The sequence below is a fragment of the Galeopterus variegatus genome, unplaced genomic scaffold (assembly GCF_000696425.1).
Source record: "Galeopterus variegatus unplaced genomic scaffold, G_variegatus-3.0.2 Scaffold4988, whole genome shotgun sequence".
Taxonomy (NCBI): Eukaryota; Metazoa; Chordata; class Mammalia; order Dermoptera; family Cynocephalidae; genus Galeopterus; species Galeopterus variegatus.
This window is the reverse complement of record NW_007731099.1, coordinates 18,807-41,057: the sequence shown is the minus strand read 5'-3', so window position 1 is coordinate 41,057 and position 22,251 is coordinate 18,807. Positions and strand designations below refer to the sequence as shown.

The 22,251-nt window shown below is 35.7% G+C and overlaps 1 protein-coding gene across 1 annotated transcript in view; it reads left to right on the top strand.

Moving 5' to 3' along the window:
- Nucleotides 1-22,251, top strand: part of DHX40 (DEAH (Asp-Glu-Ala-His) box polypeptide 40) — a 44,477-nt gene that overhangs the window by 17,482 nt on the left and 4,744 nt on the right. The window contains exons 9-15 of the mRNA XM_008588716.1: nucleotides 3,522-3,608; nucleotides 3,743-3,925; nucleotides 7,303-7,383; nucleotides 7,993-8,150; nucleotides 16,666-16,780; nucleotides 17,391-17,499; nucleotides 19,617-19,711. Coding sequence (XP_008586938.1) covers nucleotides 3,522-3,608; nucleotides 3,743-3,925; nucleotides 7,303-7,383; nucleotides 7,993-8,150; nucleotides 16,666-16,780; nucleotides 17,391-17,499; nucleotides 19,617-19,711 — 828 coding nt within the window. The remainder of the gene's footprint in view (nucleotides 1-3,521; nucleotides 3,609-3,742; nucleotides 3,926-7,302; nucleotides 7,384-7,992; nucleotides 8,151-16,665; nucleotides 16,781-17,390; nucleotides 17,500-19,616; nucleotides 19,712-22,251) is intronic.

Below are 22,251 nucleotides of genomic sequence, written 5' to 3'. Positions count from 1 at the left end.
TGATGATTACTTACCCTTTTTCTGCCAACTCACTTACTCTGTTGTTCCTAATTCAGCAATTTACAGAATGCATTGAGACTTGTCTTTCACCAGTCTTCACTTATCTCCTTTCTCCCATACTGCAATAATTTCCTTGCACACATTCTTATTTCTTTTGCCCTGTTTTCTGCTTAACCTGGTAGGAGAGCAAGAGTGACCAGAAAAAAACCCATCTTTCTATTTATTTCACAGTCATGCCTGTTAAGGCCTTGGAGGTGCCAGGAACCTAGAAATACTCTTGTCTGTGCTCATGGCTGATTCATTATTTTCTCTTTTTTGGGGGGGTGGGGGTGGGGGTTGGTTGGCCAGTAATAAGGATCTGAACCCTTCACCTTGGTATTATAATACCCAGATCTAAAGGATTGAGCTAACCAGCTGGCCTCACACTTTTCTCTTTTTAGGCTAGCTTTCTCTTCTCCATGTACATTAGTTACTTCTATATGGGTCACAAATTTATTTTCCTCTTTGCAAGAGACTAGCCTAATCAAATTGAACATCTCTTGGACCTTATTCCAAATTCACCAGAGAATCAGATTGGCCTTGCTTAGGGGAAATGTTTATCCTTGATGCTATAAACTATGTCCAGAGGAGCAAGGTACCATACTACAAGCATTGCTGCTGAGGCTCACCGTTTGGAATGTGTGGGTAGTAGAAATGAGTGTGGTGTTACTTCTTTTGAGAAGTAGTTATGAGTTAGGCAGACACCTTCAAAAATAAAAATTGCTTATCTAATCAGCTTTTAAGGCAGAGTCCATGGGTGGACTTCAGAGAGTCTCTGAATACCCTGAAATTGTTTGAAATTTCTTTATGTGTGTATATATGTGCCTTTTAATGGAGAGGAAGTCCGTGGTTTTTCTATATATCCTCAAAGGGAGCTATGACCTAAATAAAGGACTCTGCTGTAGGAGTTCTTTTAGCAATAATAACCTGTGATTGCATGGATTTAGAAATCTTAGCAATGAAAAGTAAAGAAAAAATAGTTTTTGCTATTATATTTTGTTTTTTTAAAAGATGACTGGTAAGGGGATCCAGCCAGCCCAAGAAACACTTGGAAATTTTAAGTCTGGACTGGTAGTTCGTGTGAAATTCTTTCAGACTGTTGAACCACATCCCTTTTGGATATTTATCATTTACCCAATATATTTTATGTCCTTAGCTAAGTCTTACTCTCTGCCACAGGAAGTCTGGACCTGAATCCCAAAGATCCTTTGTATTTCTTTTAAGTAAAATGATCATCCAGATCTGAGAGAAGTCTGATTGCCTCTGCTTTTTTCCTTTGCTTTAAAAATAGTGGTTTCATAAGGGATTAGGGGAGCAGCTCTCCTGAGTAAATTGAAATTTGTAATTTTCTGTTTCCAGCACAGGCAAAAGCCATTAAATAGCATGTCGTAGTGAATGATGGATTTACTGCTATTCCTTAGTTCCTTACGTGACTTGTTCTCCTTTTAATTGGCTTAAAATGGTATGTTAAAAGCTAGTTGGAATTAGATTCTGAACCTGTTAGGACAGTCTAGAGCTAACTTTCAAATTTGTTTATTTTTTTATTGAGGTGATATTTACATAACAATCAATCATTTAAAAGTGACCAATTAAGTGGTATTTTGCACACTATGGTATTGTGCAACCACTACCTCTATCTAGTTCTAAAACATTTTATTACCCCAAAATAAACCCCACACTCATTGAGTAGATACTCCACATTCCTCTCTCCTCCCCTGCCCCTGGCAACCACCAGTCTGCTTTCTGTTTCTTTGTATTTCTTTTTCTGGATATGTCATAGAAATGAAATCGTATAATATGTGACTTTTTGTGTCTGGTTTCTTTGATTTAGCATAATGGGTATTTTTTGCGTGTGTGTGTGTGTGTGTGTGTGTGTGTGTGTGTGTGTGTGTTATTTTGAAAGTTTATTATACAATCCCAGATTTTTTTTTCTGGTTTCTAAAGTTTACAGGGGAGGGGAAAAAAGAAAAAAGCCCAGGATAGCTTTTGCCCCACAGTATTAGCTGCCTTTTATTTTAATATTAGAAATAGAAACTTCTTTAGAATTTTCGTATTTTAGAAATGCAGTTTCACCATGCTTTCATTAACACAATGAGAAATTTTGAGAGCATTGGTCTAAATGAAGACATTTGAGGGGTTACTTTGAATTCTAGAAGTTGGTAATAGCTGGATGGCATACTCATTCCTTACTTATAAAAATTTGTATGTCAAATGAATTGAAAGATATTAAAATATTTTTTCCATATGAGTAAAGCAAAATATCTCCATATACCAATTGAATAACTAATGAAACACAAGAAACATTCTTGGAAAGTGGTTTATAAATCTTTTTAATAACCTCACCTGTAAATATTATACAGTTTAGATTGCTTTCCAGTATCTGATATGACAGAGAAGGTAGGATTTTTTCTCTTTTTGAGTAATTGTATGTGAATATGTGCACATACCTACCAAAATAAAATCATGGCCTCAATTGGTAGTTTACTGTAGGTTTCCAGGCAGATAGTCCAAAAAAGCAGTTTACACATAAATGTAGTATGACTGGTTAAATAAAGTGAACGGCCCTCTTCCAACTGTAGAGGATGAGGAAGGGCATGTAGTGAGCATTAGCCAGGCAATAAAACCTGTTATAAATAAAAGCCTGTCAAGCTAAATAGCTTTACAACAGCTCTTTTTGACAATGCTGTGCTGGATATCATAATTTGCTTTAGAGGTCAAGGTGAGATGTAAGGATTTCAGAAAAAAAAAAACTTTGACCCCAAATAAATATGATTAGCATTCTTTGCCCTGTTGAATAGAGCCGAGATTTGAAAGGAGTTGAGGTTCAGAAATGAATAAAAAGGTACCTGGTTCCTGACCCCCTCATTCATGAGTGCATGACCCTGGACACTCTGGGACATGTCCAGGTACTCAGCATGGAGAAGTAGGGTGCCCTGGGGCTAAGCCTTGGCCCTGGGAATGGACTTTATTGGGCCTTTGTTCTATAGGGCTTTTAGCATAATGTTTTTGAGGTTCATCCATGTTGTAGCGTGTGTCAATACTTCATTCATTTTTATGACCCAAGTAATATTCCATTGTATATATACTGTAAATTATTATTTTGTTAAAGACATTGAGGTTGTTTTACCTTTTGGCTATTGTTAATGATGCTACTATGAACGTTTGCCTACAAGTATTGCTTTGAGTACTTGTTTTCATTTCTTTTGGGTGTCTACATAGGAATGGAATTGCTGGGTCCTGTGGTAATTCTATGTTTAGCTTTTTGAGAAACTGCTAAACTGCTTTCCATGTTGAACCATTTTACATTCTCACAAGCAATGCATGAGGGTTCCAATTTCTTGACTTTCAGGTTTTACACTTAACATAAATGGCATTGCATTGTGTGGTCGTTAATTTGGTAGAAAAGGAGAACCGAAAATGGTTAAAAAGGAACAAGTCTTCCCTTATTTTCTAGAAACTTAACTTGCTTTCCTTCTCCTTAGATATGTGGTAGATGGTGGCTTTGTGAAGCAATTAAATCACAACCCCAGATTAGGGTTGGACATCCTGGAGGTGGTTCCAATTTCAAAGTAAGTCTCTATGTTCAGACTTTTTGTTCGAAGAATAGTTGATTAGATAATTTCTGGTTGGTTTGGGGATAGGAAGTAAATTACTTAGGAAACTCACAAAACATTTTGGAGACTTTTGTTTTTTTCTTCTGTAGGAGTGAGGCATTACAACGAAGTGGCCGAGCTGGCAGGACTTCCTCAGGAAAATGCTTCCGGATCTATAGTAAAGATTTCTGGAACCAGTGTATGCCTGACCATGTGATCCCTGAGATTAAGAGAACTAGTTTGACATCTGTAGTTCTGACCTTAAAGTGCCTTGCCATACATGATGTCATAAGGTATGCGGACCACTTGTAAAAAAGAAAAATTTGTTATGGTGGAGGCAGGCTATTCCTCAAAAATTCTTTTGCAGTATTTGACTCATATATCCCTGAGAGTTGAGACTAACCTATTTTCAAAATTGGTTTTCATACTGGATGCTTTTCTACTAAACCCAAATAAAAGCCTTCCTTTCATTGCTTTATTGGGATTTGATCCCTTGCTCATGTTTTAGGCTTGGCTTAGTAGGGGGCCTTGTACAGATATTTATTTGGATTAATTTGTGACTACTGTTTATTTGTAATGAAAGATGTATAATGACCCTAATTCCAGTCAGAAACTATTTTTTTTTTTTTTTTTTTAAAAAGATGACCGGTAAGGGGATCTTAACCCTTGACTTGGTGTTGTCAGCACCATGCTCAGCCAGTGAGCAAACCAGCCATCCCTATATGGGATCCGAACCCGGGGCCTTGGTGTTATCAGCACCGCACTCTCCCGAGTGAGCCACTGGGCCGGCCCAGAAACTATTTTTTTGTAGCTTCTTTTGTATGGCAGAATTTAATGATGATTTGTAATAACGAATATGAATTAAAATGGTTCACAATGAATATGTCATTACAAACCATTTCATTTTCAGTTAGAGGGCAGGACCATCCGTATAACGGGTATTCCATCAGAATTTATTGAATGATAACCTAATATCTTTTGTTTTCAACACAGTATTGAACAAGATTGCATTTGATAACTTTGTGAATAAGGAAATAATCTAGAGATGATAGTACTGAATAGGGTATAGTTGTCAAATAGCCAAATCCAAAAAGTATCAATTAATTGCTTAGTTTAGTCTAGATGGAGGTTTTAGTGGTAGTGCACTGAACTTAGCTCTTTCCTGATAAGCATTTTTAATGAAGATGTTGAATGAAGCTATTGAAATTATGAGTATCAGATTTCTGGAAAGTGTCTTAATATCTAATTGGTAGGTGATTAAAACAAAGCTTTAGAATGATCACAACAGGCCAGAACCTTGGGCAAAAATCAACAAGGAAAAAAAAAAATAGAAATTTGGGCTGGCTGGTTAGCTCAGTTGGTTGGAGCTCAGCCTTGAAACACCAAGGTCAAGGGTTCAGCCCCTCTCCACAAACCCCCCTCAAAAATCAAAAAAGTCTGAAAGGATACATCCTATATCTGGTGTTTTGGATGTACAGTAAGGAAATTCATGTGGGAAAGATCTGCAATTAGGCTTTCCATTTAGTTCAGTTGGTTAGAGTGTATCTTTATAACACCAGGGTCAGAGGTTTGAATCCCCTTACCAGTCAGTTGCCAAAAAAAAGAAAAAAGATCTGAAATTATCAGATCACCACAAACCAATATCTACTTGCAGTTATGATTCTGTTTAAAAAAATATTTTTAAAAACCCCACTGGTTTTTTGGCTGTAAACTTTGGTTATATCAATAAACTAATGTCTAGATGACAGGGAATTATAGCACTCCTGTTCTGTGTTGGTTACTCAGCATTTGGAGTTCAGTTTTGGATATCGTCAAATTTTATGGGAAGTTTGACAACCTAGAGTGTTTCTAGAGGATAGTAATTAGCTATGGTGAGTCTCTTAGAAATGAAATAATTTATAATAAGTGCTTGACAGAATTGGTAATTGGTGGGATCAAAGGAGAAAAATAATTGCACTTTTTGCAGATCTGATAATACTATTATATAGAAGAGGAAGCTAATTAGTTTGGTAGTGCTCTAGTACAAGGGCTGAAAACCACAGTCAAACCTTGCTGACCATTTTTGTAAATAAAGTTTTATTGGAACTCAGCCATGCCCATTCATTTACATATGGCTGCTTTTGCTACAACAGCAGAGTTTAGTAATTATGACAAAGACCGTATGGCATGCTAGCCTAAACTGTACTATATAGTCCTTTATAGAAAATGTTTACCAACTCTAGCTCTAGAAGCTACTGTGACCTGTTGGTACAAGTTGTAGGAAAGCTAACAGTAGAACAGTCTAAGAGATTTTTGTGTGTTTTTAAATAGAGCTGTCAGGAGGGTGTAGGGGAGCAGAAGTTGTGGACTAACAGGTACAAAACTATGCTATCTACCCTAAGTGAATCACTGTGTAGTATATGCATTTTTTTTCCCCCCAGCCACTGGCTGGTTTGGGGATCTGAACCCATGACCCTGGTGACAGGTACAAAACTATGCTATCTACCCTAAGTGAATCACTGTGTAGTATATGCATTTTTTTTTCCCCCCAGCCACTGGCTGGTTTGGGGATCTGAACCCATGACCCTGGTATTATAAGAATAAGACTGTGCTCTAACCAACTGAGCTAACTAGCAAGCCCAGTAAATGCATGTATTGAAACAACACACTGTACCTTACAAAAATAAACAAAATTGAAAAAAATAGTTTAAAAAATAAATTAATAAAATACAGCTGTCAGTTTGGAGTGGACATTTATGTAAGGTATCGGATTTTTTGTCCTTTATTGGACCTTTTTCAAGGCGAGAAATTGGAGTAGATGATTTTTCATCTTAAGACTTAAGGTAGGCTGCCCGGTTCGCTTAGTTGGTTGGAGTGCAGTGTTATAACACCAAGGTCAAGGGTTAGAATCCCTGTACTGGCCAGACTCCCCTCCAAAACAACACTAAAGGTGGAAAAACAATTTAGTGCAGATGATATTAAGTAATTATCATTCCTATTTTAAAAAAAATATGTATTCACACTTGGTTATGTGCCACTCTGCTATCCTTTGTGAATATTATTCTTAATTTTTTGGTTAATTTTCTTACGTTCATTAATGGTATCATGGTAATGTAAGAGAATGCTCTTATTTCCAGGAGATGCATGCTAAAGTGTTTTGGGAGTGAAGCAGCCTTGTATTTGTAATTTGTTTTCAGATAGTTCAGCAGAAAATAAGTACATATAAATGTATACATATGTAATGCAAATATGGCAAAGTTAATTGAATATATACTTCTTTCATCTAAAAGCATTTGTGGTACTATTAAACAATGTATAATTTTTGGCCACTTTCCATTAATTTTTCTCCACTTTCATAAAAATTTAGTAAAAAAACAATTGTGGACTTCAGAAGAGAGTAAACTTGACATTGGCTGTGAAGGATGTGGCAGGAATAAGATAAGGAGAATGGAATGGTGAGAGTGTTCCAGCTAACGGGAGTCAAAGTGCTTCTTGAATTAGCGGAGTGTGGTTCATAAGAAATTATTTCCTCTTATGCTGAATGCTAATCATGATCATATTATGTTTAAAAAAAGAAGAGGACTTGAAAAATAGGAGAAGTAAAACCTTTAAGAACATTTTCATCATGTGTATAAAATCCTACTATGTTCAAAGAATGGCCTTTCATTTCATGTTTCATTTAAATACACAGGTTTCCCTATTTGGATCCACCTAATGAGAGACTTATTTTGGAAGCTCTTAAACAACTTTACCAGTGTGATGCTATTGACAGGTAAAAAAAAAAACCCAACCAAAACAGACATTGATCTCTTTTTAAACAGGGCTCTAAATACCTTTTTTTATCAGTAGAAAATGATTTGTTTAAATGGAATGGATTGTTTTACTTGAAATTAGAATTTGTCCTCAGTCTTTCTTCACAATTCTGATTTAAAAACTGCCATAAAACCATTTTCATTTAATATTGGTATTACTTAACAAGTAATTTCTGAGTACTATTTCAGTGCCAAGTGTTATGCTGGGTACATAAACACAATAAGAGAGCCAGCCTTGTTCTCATAATTGTGTGTGATGGGGGAATGTTTGATTATTCTTCTCTCATTTCTTCAAGGACTTCCTCTATGCTTCTTTAGCATGTTTGTATCTTTTTTTATACTATTTTATTCTGCCTTGTTATTTAGTTTTTCGAATGTGTTAAGGCTTTTGACAGGGGATTTATCATTTTTATGTTCCTCTTATCAATTACAACAGGGTTTTATTTTCTTATATTGAATTGAATTTCTGGAGGTGATTTAAGATTATCTAGATTATATCTGATTTATTCTGAATGATGAAGATTACATTTGTATTCTCCCAAATGTAAGAACTCTTTCTTTCTATTAAGGAGTGGCCATGTGACCAGACTGGGTTTGTCTATGGTGGAGTTTCCTCTCCCTCCCCATCTGACATGTGCAGTAATAAAGGCTGCCTCGCTGGATTGTGAAGATCTACTACTTCCAATAGCAGCAATGTTGTCTGTGGAAAATGTCTTCATTAGACCCGGTAAGAAGTTTATTGATAAGTTTTTTTGTTTGTTTTTTCTAATTAATAGACTTTACTTTTTAAAGGAGTTTTAGGTTTACAAAAAAATTGAGTGGGAGGTACAGAGGGTTCACATTTACCTCCTCAATCCCCCCCTATAGACACACAGTTTCTCCTACTGTGAGGGTACTTCAAAAAGTTCGAAGATCTACTACTTCCAATAGCAGCAATGTTGTCTGTGGAAAATGTCTTCATTAGACCCGGTAAGAAGTTTATTGATAAGTTTTTTTGTTTGTTTTTTCTAATTAATAGACTTTACTTTTTAAAGGAGTTTTAGGTTTACAAAAAAATTGAGTGGGAGGTACAGAGGGTTTACATTTACCTCCTCAATCCCCCCCTATAGACACACAGTTTCTCCTACTGTGAGGGTACTTCAAAAAGTTCATGAAAAAAATTGTATTACCTTTTAATTCTGTTTTTCTGTGAACTTTTTGAAGTGCCCTCGTATTAATATCTTTCATTTGCATGGTGTATTTGTTACAATTGAACCAATATTAATACATTATTAACTAAAGGGATCACTGTTTGTGTTGTATATTCTATGAGTTTTGACAAATGTGTGATGACACGTATCCACCATTACAGTATCATACTCAATAGTTTTATTGCCTTAAATTTCCCCTGTGCTTCACCTATTCATCCCTACATTCCTTCCCATAACCCCCTGGAAACCACTGATCTTTTTACTATCTCCATAGTTTTGCCTAGAATGCCATATAATTGGAATCATACAGTACTTAACCTTTTCAAATTGCCTTCTTTCACTCTGCAATATGCATTTAAGTTTCCTCCATGTCTTTTTGTGACATGATAGCTAATTTCTTTTGACCTCTGAATAGTATTCCACTGTATGGAATTTGTTTGTTTACTCATTCATCTATTGAAGGATATGTTGGCTGCTTTTTCATGTTTTGGCAATTATGAATAAAGCTGCTATAAATATCCATGTTAAGGTTTTTGTGTGAACATAGGTTTTCAACTCATTGCTGGATCATATGGTAAGAGTTTGTTTAGTTTTGTAAGAAACTGCCAAACTGTCTTCTAAAGTAGCTGTACTGTTTTGTATTCCTACCAGCAGTGAACCTGAGAGTTCCTGTTGCTTCACATCCTGGTGGTATTAGTGTTTTGGTGGATATTAGCCATTCTGGTAGGTGTGTAGTGGTACCTCATTGTTTTAATAATTTGCAGTTCCCTGATAACATAAGATGTTGAGCATCTTTTTATATGTGTATTTGCCATCCACGTATCTTCTTTGGTGAGATGTATGTTCAGGTTTTTTTTAATTGGGTTGTTTGTTTTCTTATTGTTCAGTTTTAAGAGCTCTTTGCACATTTGGGATAATAATCCTTTATCAGAAATATCTTTTTTTTTTTTTTTTTTGTCTTTTTCGTGACCGGTAAGGGGATTGCAACCCTTGGCTTGGTGTCGCCCGCACCGCGCTCAGTCAGTGAGCACACCGGCCATCCCTATATAGGATCCGTTTTTCATGACCGGTAAGGGGATTGCAACCCTTGGCTTGGTGTCGCCCGCACCGCGCTCAGTCAGTGAGCACACCGGCCATCCCTATATAGGATCCGAACCCGTGGCGGGAGTGTCACTGCGCTCTGAGCGCTGCACTCTCCCGAGTGCACCACGGGGCCGGCCTAGAAATATCTTTTGTAAATATTTTCTCTAAGTCTGTGACTTATCTTCTCATCATCTTGATGTCACCTTTCACAGAGCAAGAGTGTTTTTTAATGAAATCCAGCTTATCAATTATTTCTTTCGTAAATCGTGCCTTTGGTCCTGTATCTAAAAAGTCATTGCTATATCCAAGGTCATCTAGGTTTTGTCCTATATTGTCTTTTAGTAGTTGGATGTCTGGTTGTTTTAGCACCGTTTGTTCAAAATTCTGTCCTCTCTATTGAAATGCCTTTGCTCCTTTGTCAAAGATCAATTGACTGTATTTGTATGGATCTGTTTCTGAGCTCTGTATTCTGTACCATTGATCTGTTTGTCTATTCTGCCAGTACTACACTGTCTTGGTTATTGGAGATTTATAGTAACTCTTAAAGTTAGGTAGGGTCAATTCTCTGACTTTTTTTTTTTTTTTTTTGGTAGCTGGCCAGTTCAGGAATCAAACCCTGGACCTTGGTGTTGTCAGCACCACTCTGTAATCAGGTGACCTCATCGGCCAGTCCTAATTCTCTTTGTTCTTTCCCTTCAACATTGTTTTGGCTGTTCTAGGTATTTTTCCTTTCCACATAAACTTAAACCCAGTTTGTTGAAATCACAAAGTAACTTGCTGGGATTTTAATAGGGATTGTGTTAAACCTATAGATCAATTTGGGAAGAAGTAACACCTTGACAGTATTGAAATCTTCCTATCCATCTGTCCATTCTTTTTAGATCTCCAGTAATTCACTGAGCATTTGTTGAAGATTTACCATATGCCTAGTCCTGGAACAGGAAACTAATAATAAACACTTTTTATGTTTTGTTATCCTTAAACTTAGTTGTTTGGCATAGGGAATATATAATGTTCCTGGCTGAGAGTTAATATCCTTTCACTGGTAAAGGAGGGTAACAGGGTGGACCTTTGTTCTTTTATAGTACATTAGTAATATATTAACCTTTTTTTTCTAGAATCAAAAGAAAAGATAGTTCAGCCTTTATATCCTTAAAGAATTCTTTTAAAGTTTCCATTTAAACTTCTGTTTAGTTCTTTTTTGGTGTGTTAGTATGGGATACAACTTGATTTGATACATGTCAGCTTAGCTTTCATCTAATGGGGTAATTTTTTTTCAGGAAGCTCATGAGCAGATAATACACTTTGTCTGTAGACTAACAATAGACTAGTGTGTGCTGTCTTACTGGCCTTATCCATTTATAGGCTGTGAGTGTTGGGTTCAGAATGGTTTATCATTGTCATGATTATAATGGAGAATGCATTTTTCTATAAAAATACTCTGTAAATTAATCAGTGTGCTGCCTACCCCAAATATGAGTAGATTGCCTTGTTAAGTGTCAGAATTGATTCTAGTAATACTGTTAATTCCAAGTGTTTTTTCCTAGTAAAATACTACATACAATAAATAATGTTGACTGGTTTTCATTAGGTAGTATCAAAGCTGAAAATACTCTAAAAACTATTACAGAGTATTGAAGTGGTAATCAAGAGTGTAGGTTTCTGTCCAACTCCACTGCTACCTAATTATGTGACTATGGGCCTACCTCGCTTTTCTGGACTTGATTTTTTCATTTGTAAAACCAGGGAGTTAGATTAAGGTGATACAACTCTCCTAGTCTTTTAAGGCTACAAAAAGAAAATGTTCTTTTCTTTATTGGAATATTTAAATAGACAAAACCAGTCTAATGTTAGCTTTTTTCTTTTTTCTTTTTTTGGTAACATTTTATTATAATTTCAAACTTGAACAGAAACGTTGCAAGAATAGTAAAAGAACTCCTTTATACCTTCTATCTAGTTTCAGCAGTTTTTAACATTTCACCCCCTTTGCTTTATTCTTCTCTGTCTCTCTCTGTCTGTATCTCTCTGTATATGTATATACACACACAAAGGGTCTTCACAAAGTTCATGGAAAGATTCATATTATCTTTTAATTTTTCCACAGACTTTTTGAAGTATCCATATATATGTATACACATAAATACATATGCTTTTTTTCTTTTTCTGAATTATTTAAGAGTAAATTGAAAACATTGTGCTTCCTTATTACAAAACATTCATATTTACTAAGAACAAGAGCAATCTCTTATTTAACCATAGTACATTTATCAAAATTAGGAAATGTAACATTGATATAATATTAGTATCTAATCCAGAGTCCATATTCAAATTGTTCATTTCCCCTAGAATATGTAAAAAGTAGTTTCAAATTGCTAAGCTATAACACTGTAAAAGGCAACACTATATAACTAGAGTTCAATATTTGTTTATAGTTTTTTTAAGGTAAAATTTACATAGAAATGTACGAATCTTAAGTGTATCATTCAGTAAAATTTCGGAAATGCATACACCCAGATAACCCACACCCCTCTCAAGAAATAGAACATTTTTATCACTCCAGAAAGTTCCCTTATTGCCACTTCCCAGTCAAATATCACTCCACCTCCCCCCAATCAGTCACTTTTCTGATATATTTGGGGGGGGGGGCTATCTTCACCTGTTCTGAAACTTCGTATAAGTAGAGTTATTATACAATATGTACTTTTTTGTGTCCAGCCTCTTTTGGTCGACATAGTGTATGTGAGATTCATCCATATTGTTGTATGTATCAGTGCTTTGTTCTTTTTACTGTTGAGTTGTATTCCATTGAATGAACATACTACATTTGGTTTACCCCTTATCCGGTTGATAGGTGTTTGTAAATAAATAAATAAATAAATAAATAAATAAATAAATAAATAAATAAATAAATAAATAAATAAATAAATAAATAAATAAATAAATAAATAAATAAATAAATAAATAAATAAATAAATAAATAAATAAATAAATAAATAAATAAATAAATAAATAAATAAATAAATAAATAAATAAATAAATAAATAAATAAATAAATAAATAAATAAATAAATAAATAAATAAATAAATAAATAAATAAATAAATAAATAAATAAATAAATAAATAAATAAATAAATAAATAAATAAATAAATAAATAAATAAATAAATAAATAAATAAATAAATAAATAAATAAATAAATAAATAAATAAATAAATAAATAAATAAATAAATAAATAAATAAATAAATAAATAAATAAATAAATAAATAAATAAATAAATAAATAAATAAATAAATGTTCTATCATGTACCTCTTTGTGGTTTTAATTTGCATTTTCCGGATGATTAATAATGTTGAGCACTTTTTCATGTGCCTGTTGACCATTTATGTCTTCCTTTGTGAAGTATCTGTTAAAATATTTTGCCCATGTCTTAAATTAAAAAAAAATAATAATAATTTGCTGATTCTTTGTTCTGCCAGCCCGGGTCTACTGTTGAGCCCTTCTACTTTTAATTTTGTTTATTGTACTTGTAAGCTCCAGTGGTCAGCTGATGATTGGTTGGAGGTTATACCTAAGCCACTTAAGCCAGTGGTGATTTCACCTTTTACTGTTGGATCTGTGTTGTGTGGTTTGGAGACTACTTTCATGGTTCATGGAGTTTATGAGTTTGTCCTTTGTTCAGCCAAGGACTAGTTCCCCTCTCCCTTTGCTCTTCAGAAGACATAACTATGGGCATGTGCACAGTCTTCAGAACACAGATGACTTTGTTTTTATTAGGTTTCTCTGAGTCTTCTTTACTGATCTCTCTGTTAAATTTTTGGTTGGTCTGCCTCTATTGGTATCAAACCAAGCTGTTAGTCTCCACTGATTGCTAACTGATTGCTCTATTATTTCTGACAGTGCATAAATTGCTCCATATTCTGATCCAAATAAAATTGAGCACCTTGGCAGAGGCAAGATATTACAGATCTTTGACAATGCTTGCCCCCATCCTCCCTTGGGAATAATCTCTTTGCTATGGAGCCGGAGTTGGGGGGTAAATGGAGGCCTGCTCTGCACTGGCTGCCCCACCTGGATCCTCTCTATAGAGCAGAAGCTTGGGATTGGGGGGTGGTAGGAACTGGTGCTGCGGCTACCACCACTGCATCTTCCCCAGTACAAAGCCTGATGAGATGCCATCTCTGGATGTTCACTGGCTGCAAACAAACAAAATAACAAACCAACCTGGGAGCTGGTAGTAGTGGGAGCTACCACTCAGCCCTAAACCTATTGTAACAGCTCTTCTGCAATGCAAAGCTGTGGGGGAATAGGAGATGGCATTCTTCATTAGCTTCCCTACAGAACAGGAACTGGTAGTGAGGGAAAGAGTGCCGCTTTCAGGCTGCCAGGCCCTCTGGAATAGCTCTTCCACACACAGAGCTGTGAGGGGACGGGGCATGCTTCCTACTGTTCTTAACTGAATTCCATAGATTTTTTGTAAGCCCTTTGGTCAATCTCCAGAGACTTCAAGTGATTTTCTTTGGTAATTTTGTCTAGTTTAATGGATGTCTCTCTGGGAGAGAGGTTTTGCCTAATTACTAAACCACCATTCTATATATATGTGTATAGTTAAAAATTCAAACACTGCAAAAGAATTTAAGTGAAAAGTAAGTCTCCCTCCTAAACTTATCCCCAGGTCTGAGTCCTAGAGGCAGCAACTGCTACCAACTTTTTATTTATGCTTGAAAAGATAAGCCTGCTAGATACATAAATTACCTAGGCTTTTAAACCTGGGTAATCAAGAACTTCAGGGGCTGCAAAGTGCAGCTTCAGTTTTTGAGCATGTGATTTGTTGAGATCTTGTCACACCCCAAATGTGCTGCATTGGCTTTTCACCTGCTTTGAAGTGCACTTAAAGTCTTTATAGGTTAGGCAATCCTTTCTGGCTTGGGTCTTAATTGTTGTAGATCACCTACTTCAGTTTATTTATACTTATCATTGGTAAAACTGGCTAGTGTTCTCAGATCTGAACACTGAGTTAAGATTTTAAACATCAGAACAATGATTCTTTCAACATGTATAGTAATCTTTCTCTTTTGCCATAGTAAACTGTATACAAATATCTGCTAGAATATCTATTGCTTTACAAGATAGACAATGGAATGAGGGCTGTTAAATGTTTTTTAGGTAGCAAACAGCATTGCCTTATAATAGAACAAATTTAAAATAATATTTAAAATTTTTATTTTAAATATTTTCATTGTGATATTTTTAGAAACAAAGGATACATCATGTGTGTGTGGCACTTAGCCTTGTTCCTCTGCTTCAACTCTGAGGACTGTTATTATTGAAATCTATTATTGTATAGAAAAGTACTGAATTATCTTCCCAAGGGAAGAAGTTCAGCTGGTATTGCCTTGTTTTGCTGCTTCAGCTTCTTACTTATAGTTGTTGCCTATGTGACATCTACTTATTTGATGAGGTAAAACTGATAATGTACTCTCATCTGGGGAAAGTTAATAAACTAAAGAAAATGACAAGTCTACTGAGAAAACAATCAACAATGGATAAACTATCATTTAATCAGAGGATAAACTTTCTGAGATTTATCAACTGTATGTAATGTGGGTTTAGACTTTCCTATATCTACCCTGAATTTATGGTGGGACTTCATGCAAGTTTTTTTTTTTTTTTAAAGATGACCAGTAAGGGGATCTTAACCCTTGGCTTGGTGTTGTCAGCACCACGCTCACCCAGAGAGCAACTGGCCATCCCTATATAGGATCCGAACCCGAGGCCTTGGTGTTATCAGCACCGCACTCTCCCAAGTGAGCCACGGGCCGGCCCTGCAAGTTTTAATTTTAATTAATTAGGTTATATTTGAGGGAAGAGGTAGGAAAAAGGAACAAGAATTTGCTCTGTCTTTTCTTTTAACTTTGAAAATAATGGTGGGGAGATATACAGACACAGAGAGAGACAGAGACAGACACAGAGGAGAAACAGAGAGAAGGTAGTAATGTACAATGGAGAGCCAAGAAGCTCTCTAAATTTTTTATTATTTATTTATTTATTTATTTTTGTCTTTTCTGTGACCGGTAAGGGGATCGCAACCCTTGGTGTGGTGTCACCCGCACTGCGCTCAGCCAGTGAGCGCACCGACCATTCCTATATAGGATCCGAATCCACGGCGGGAGCGTCGCTGCGCTCCCAGCGCTGCACTCTCCCGAGTGCACCATGAGGCCGGCCCCTCTCTAAATTTTTTAAAGTTTAAGCAGGCAGCCACTCTAAACAACAACTGACCATAGAGAGTTAATCTTCATAAAATATGAGCTGAGTTTAAAATTGTAACCCACTAAAATTCATTGCAAAGTTATTCTGACATCCTAAGAGATGATGAGCCATCTATGTAAATTACTGTAGTAGGTATTACAGCCAAATTGAAGGTTTCTAGGGTTAGGTGGAGGCAAGAAGGGAAGAACTGGACCCTGGCTAGAAGCATCTCTGAGGCTTCATAACCCAGGGGAACCAGGCAACTGGGGCTCTGCATTTCTGTAGCAGGAAACACCATGATTCAAGTATTCCAGGAGTGCCTGGCTCATAAGCTTGTCTCCTAGTGTTGGAAGCCAGGATGGAGTTGATGCTGGAGTATGTGAAATTTGACTTTTGGCATACCTTCTGGGGAATGGTAGTTGGGTGCTTGAAATGAGATGACTTAAGAATCAGTATCCTTGAGCAGTTCAATAGCAGAGCCATTTATTTGTATGGTCTGAGATAAATCGTATTTCTTCTCCTTTTGTCTCTAGCTAGGTAACATAGTTGGAAGCTACTTAAAGACCGGGATGAAAGACTTTATACATTCATGAATATTAATCAGGTTGCTTTCCTCCTAATTGCTGCTGTGCAGATTCACATTGGAGAAAAAACAAACAAGGTGAGTGTAGGCATTTAATGTAAAGTAGAACTAAATTGCTTCTCTAATTCTCCTTTTAGTTGATCCAGAGTACCAAAAGGAAGCAGAACAGAGACATCGAGAATTGGCAGCTAAAGCTGGAGGATTTAATGACTTTGCAACATTAGCTGTCATCTTTGAACAATGCAAATCAAGGTATGTGAGGTACTCTTTTGTACTGGAAAATGTCAGTTTGTTATATATCTCCAATATGTACTTACTGTGTCACTTTAGACAGTAAGATTCAATGGGAATGATATTGACCTCAAGGTATTTTGAACATCAGTGAGATTATCTATATGACTGTTACTTAGTAGGCATTTCGTATATAATATTGGTTTTCTTTTTTCTTTCCCCAAACCTTTCCTGGAAATGTCCTTATAGAATTTTGCTTCTATATAGATAGGTTAGATGAGAAAATGAGTAGATGTTTGTTAATGTGTGAATATGTAATATGTATATATAAGTCCATTTACAAATTATTTTTTAATTTAGTCAGAGGCATTTAACATTAATTCGTTTTTTTCAAATTTCCTAAAGTAGTTTTTTAGTACTTAGACAGGTCTCATTCAAAAGAGCTGACAGTTTTCACTTAAGGGTTTCTACTTTTGTAATAGAGATGAGAAGGTTAAGACCATCTTTCACTTATAGAAAATATTTTTTTTCCTTTCTTTTTTTATATAGACATAATTGATTATACAAATTCGTGGGGTATAAAATTGACTAGAGAAGATATTTTCATTATACCATTATTTTTGTTTTGCAGTGGAGCTCCAGCTTCATGGTGCCAAAAACATTGGATTCATTGGAGGTGCTTATTTTCTGCATTTCGTGTGGAAGCTCAACTTCGAGAACTAATTAGGAAGCTTAAACAGGTGATTACTATAATGGATTCTTTCTTGAGTAGCATTTTAGACCTGTGTATTTTATATTGAGTTTTCGTTGATATAGTTACTTTTTACCACCATTTCTACTCTACTACCCTCCCTTTCTACTTGCTTCTCTGTACAACCAACTCCTGATCTCATAAAAGACTCCGAGTAGTGATAAAGGAATTTTACCTGTAGAAATGAGGATATTATTTAAAGACAGCTTTACTGATGTATAATTTCATGTGCAATAAACTGCACATATTTAAGATACATAATTTGATGAGTTTGATGTCTGCATAAACCCATGAAACCATTACACAGTCAAGATAATGAACATATCTATCACCTCCCAGAGTTTTCTGATACCCTTTTGTAATCCATCCATCACACCTTCCAGGTCCCCCTGCTCTTACCATGCAACCACTGATCTGCTTTCTGTCACAATACATAAGTTTGTATTTCCAAGCACTTTATGTAAATGGAATTGTATAGTATGTCTTCCTTTTTGTCTGGCATTTACTCAGCATAGTTATTTTTTCAATTCCATATATTTTTTTATTGTGGTAAAATACAATTAACATAAAATTTACCATTTTTAAGTACACAAGTCAGTGGCATTAAGTCTATTTACAATGCTGTGCAACCCTTACCACTCTGAACTTTTTATCATCCTGTACTGAAAGTATACCCATTAAACAAGAACTTCTCATTCCCTTCTCCCCTCAGCCCCCCAGTAATCACTATTCTACTTTCTCTCTGTTTCATTTTGAATGTTTTCTATTTGCTTTGTCTTCAAGTTCACTGATCTTTTCTTCCATAACGTCTGTTCTGCCATTAATTCCATCCAGTATATTTTTCACATCAGGTGATCTGATTTTCATCTCTAGATGTTGGATTTGAGTCTTTAAAAAATTATTTTTTATTTTCCAGGTCACTACTTAACTTTTTGAATATATGTAATCCAGTTATAATATACATATAATTAGAATATAAATATAATATAATTAATGTCTGTGCCAATTCTGGGTTGGTTTTGATTCACTGATTTATAAACTCACTATGGGTTGTATTTTCCTGCCTTTTTTTTTTTTAAGTGTTTTCCTTTTATTAGAATTCATATCTTTTTGGTATGGGGATCTGAACCCTTGACGTTGGTGTTAAGGCTATGCTCTAACCGACTGACAGCTAACTGGCCAGCCCTGCCTTTTTTTTTTTTTCCCCTGTGTGTTTTTTGTTTTTGTTTTTGTTTTCCCTGCTTGTTTGGGTGTTAAGGCTATGCTCTAACCGACTGACAGCTAACTGGCCAGCCCTGCCTTTTTTTTTTTCCCCTGTGTGTTTTTTGTTTTTGTTTTTGTTTTCCCTGCTTGTTTCCATGGTTGGTAATTTTTGAATGGATGTCAAGCATTGTGAATTTTACCTTGCTTGGTTCTAGATATTTTGGTATTACAGTTACTTAGAAACTATGTGATCCTTTTGGGTCTTGCTTATAAGATTTGTTAGGCTCTTCTACTTTTCCCAAAACCGTGTGAATTATGAGGTATTCTAGTCTGGCGTATAGAAACAGGTACCATTCCTAGCCCTATGTGAACACCAAGTACTATTACCTCCTATCCTTCTGGGAGTTTCTTTTCCTGGGCCGTTAGTTTCTTCACATTCATGAGCAAGTCAGTACTCAGCTGAACACTTGAGGAGGACCTTCTGCAGATCTCTGGAGTTCTCTTTCTGTAGTTCTCTCCTGAACTCTATCCTGTAAATTCTAGCCACCTTGGTCTTCCTGGACTCTCAGCTCTTTCTCCTTAACTCAGGGAGTTCTCTGGATCCCATTTGGGTTTTTCTTCACTGCACTTTGGTCTGGAATCTCTCTGTTGTGAGGCTTACTTCATTTATTTTCTGTCTCTTGGAGTCACTGATCTTTGTTGCCTGATATACAGTGTTTTAGAAATCATCATTTCATATATTTTGTCCATCTTTTGGTTGTTTCAGGTGGAAGGGTAAATCTGATCCCTCTTACTCCATATTGGCCAGAAGCAGAAGTCTTTATAAATGTGGACTTTTCAGAATAAAAGATTATTTCAAATTGTTCTGTGAGATTTACCACCGTATATATATTCTTTCTACAGCAAAGTGATTTCCCAAGAGAGACTTTTGAAGGCCCTAAACATGAAGTCCTACGAAGATGCCTTTGTGCAGGCTATTTCAAAAATGTAGCTCGAAGGTAAGCAATATGAGCTTGAGATATGCATCAAGAAATACTATTGTATTTGACTACAATATTGAACTATTGCTTTTTTTTTTTTTTTTTTTGGGGGGGGCCCGTGGGGGGCCCAAAAAAAAAAAAAAAAACAAAAGTTCAATTTTTTAGTCAAAAAAAAAAAAATTTTTTTTTTTTTTTTTTTTTTTTTTTGAGGCTGGCCAGTATGGGGATCCAATACAATACTGAACTATTTACTGTTAAAGATTGAAGGTTTGATTTAAGCTCTTTGATGGTGATGACATCAGTTAAAATGAATTTTTTCATAGTTTTCATTTATGCGGGTTGGGGGTATTGCTGCAGTGGCTCAGAGGGGGTACTGAAGCTCAAGCAGGGTAGGAGGGGAGTGTATGTAGGGCAGTTGTCCAGCATGGATTATTATCACCTAAGGCAAGGGACAAGGGTTTTCTTGTAGATGGGTGGCCCTTTGTGGAGTCTGAAAGCCACACAGGTTGAGGATGGCATCTTTGAGGAAGGATTGCTTGGTTTTGAGTGTCAGAGGTCAAGCTGGGTGGGGAGAGTATCTTTGAAGGGAAAGGGTAACAATGGTGGTGACTGGAGATTTATTATATACAGAGGAATTAATCGTGTAACTAAATATGTTAAGGAAATAGTGAAGAGTGTTAGAAATACTGAAAGGGAGAAAATGAGAATTATCTCTGTAGAGCTGGATTGGAATTTCAGTGTATTATCATGAAGTTATGATTTTTAATATAGATTGTAAGTGGATATAGGAATAAAAATAGATATTAATGTATGTATATATAATATGTACTTGTATGTATATAAATATTTAATATGTAAATATACATATATATCCTGGCTCTCAGAGGAACTGGGAGAAGTGACACCATAATTGCAGTGCATACATGTAGTACCCAGATCTTACTTGGAACAGACATCTGCCACTTAAAGGAATCAGGGCTCTTTGGAGAAATGGGGCTGGGAAAGTACAAGATGAGCCCAGAACATCTTATTTTGCCATCAAGCAGAGAAGGGATTAACGAAGGTTGAGGCCATGTCAGAAGTACATAGGAGCCAGCTTGAAGAGGTCCCATCTGATCAAATATGGGACATTTTGAGCATCAAAATAAAGACTGATAGTAGTGGATTATAACATACTTAATAAAATGTGAAATAATGGGTCTATAATGATATAAATTAAAAAATGAATAAATTAAAAGTTTAATGAGGAATGGAATTATTTACATAATTAAGCACCTCTTTACAAAATTCTCATTAATTACAAAGGAAAAAAACTAAATTTACAGTGGAGAAGCCTGGCAGATGCTACCTAAATCAGATCAATCGAAGTGAACATCATCAGTAGTGAAACAAATCAAAATCTTCCTTTTGATAGGATACAGTGAGAAAAACACAGTATCACTTCTGTGATGTTTCCGCCAAAGATGCTTAACTTGAATCTTAGCATCCTGAAACAGACAAACTCAAATTGAGTGGATTAAATACAAATAACTAGCCTATAATCTTTAATGGTATTAAGATCATGAAAGTCAAAGAAAGACTGAGGAAGTAAGTATTCCAGAACGAAGGAGACTAAAGGGACATAAAGAGTAAAGGCAATGCATGGTTCTGGACTGGATCCTTTTGCCATAAAGGATGTTAGTAGCACATTTGGTGAAATATCAGTGGGGTCAGAGGATTAGCTCTTAGTAATGTATCAGTGTTAGTTTCCTGGTTTTCATGGTTGTATCATAGTTATGTAGGAGAATGTCCTTGACTATAGGGAATACGCGCTCAAATATTTGGAAGTGATGGGGCATCAAGTTGGCAACTTATCCTCAAATGGTTCAGGTAAAAAGGTTTTTGTACTAGCAACTTTTCTGTAAATTTAGATTGTTTCAGAATGTTAAATATATGGTATGTCTTGGTGACCTGCTATGTGCCAATAGAGCATTTGATTGCAGAATGGTACAGTCCTGACAGTTTTTTTTGAAGGGGGTGGGTTCAGGGATCTGCACTCTAACCAACTGAGTTAACTGGCTAGCCCCCCAACATCATTCTTGATGATACTTAAGTGTAGTGGAAGATATGGATATGTAAACAAATAATTATAATGCAGTCTGATCTGGGCTATAAAAAGAGTATACATATATAAAGTACTATAGGAAATCAATTGTAGCGACTATTGAAGTAGGGCTATTATTCTGACAAGCTTTTTGGAGTATAGGGAAGTATAGAAGAGGAAGAATTTGAAGTTAAGGACATGAATTAGAAAAATGATAGATGAAATTTTAATTGTTAGATTATAGAATACCCCCAAATCACTTATTCCTTTAAAAAGAGATGTAGCATAATATAAAGGACACTGTATTTCATTGGCCAGCCTGTGGCTCACCTGGGAGAGTGTGGTGCTGATAACACCAAGCCATGGGTTTGGATCCCTATATAGGGATGGCCGGTTAGCTCACTTGGAAGTGCATGGTGCTGACAACACCAAGTCAAGGGTTAAGATCCCCTTACTTGTCATCTTTAAAAAAAAA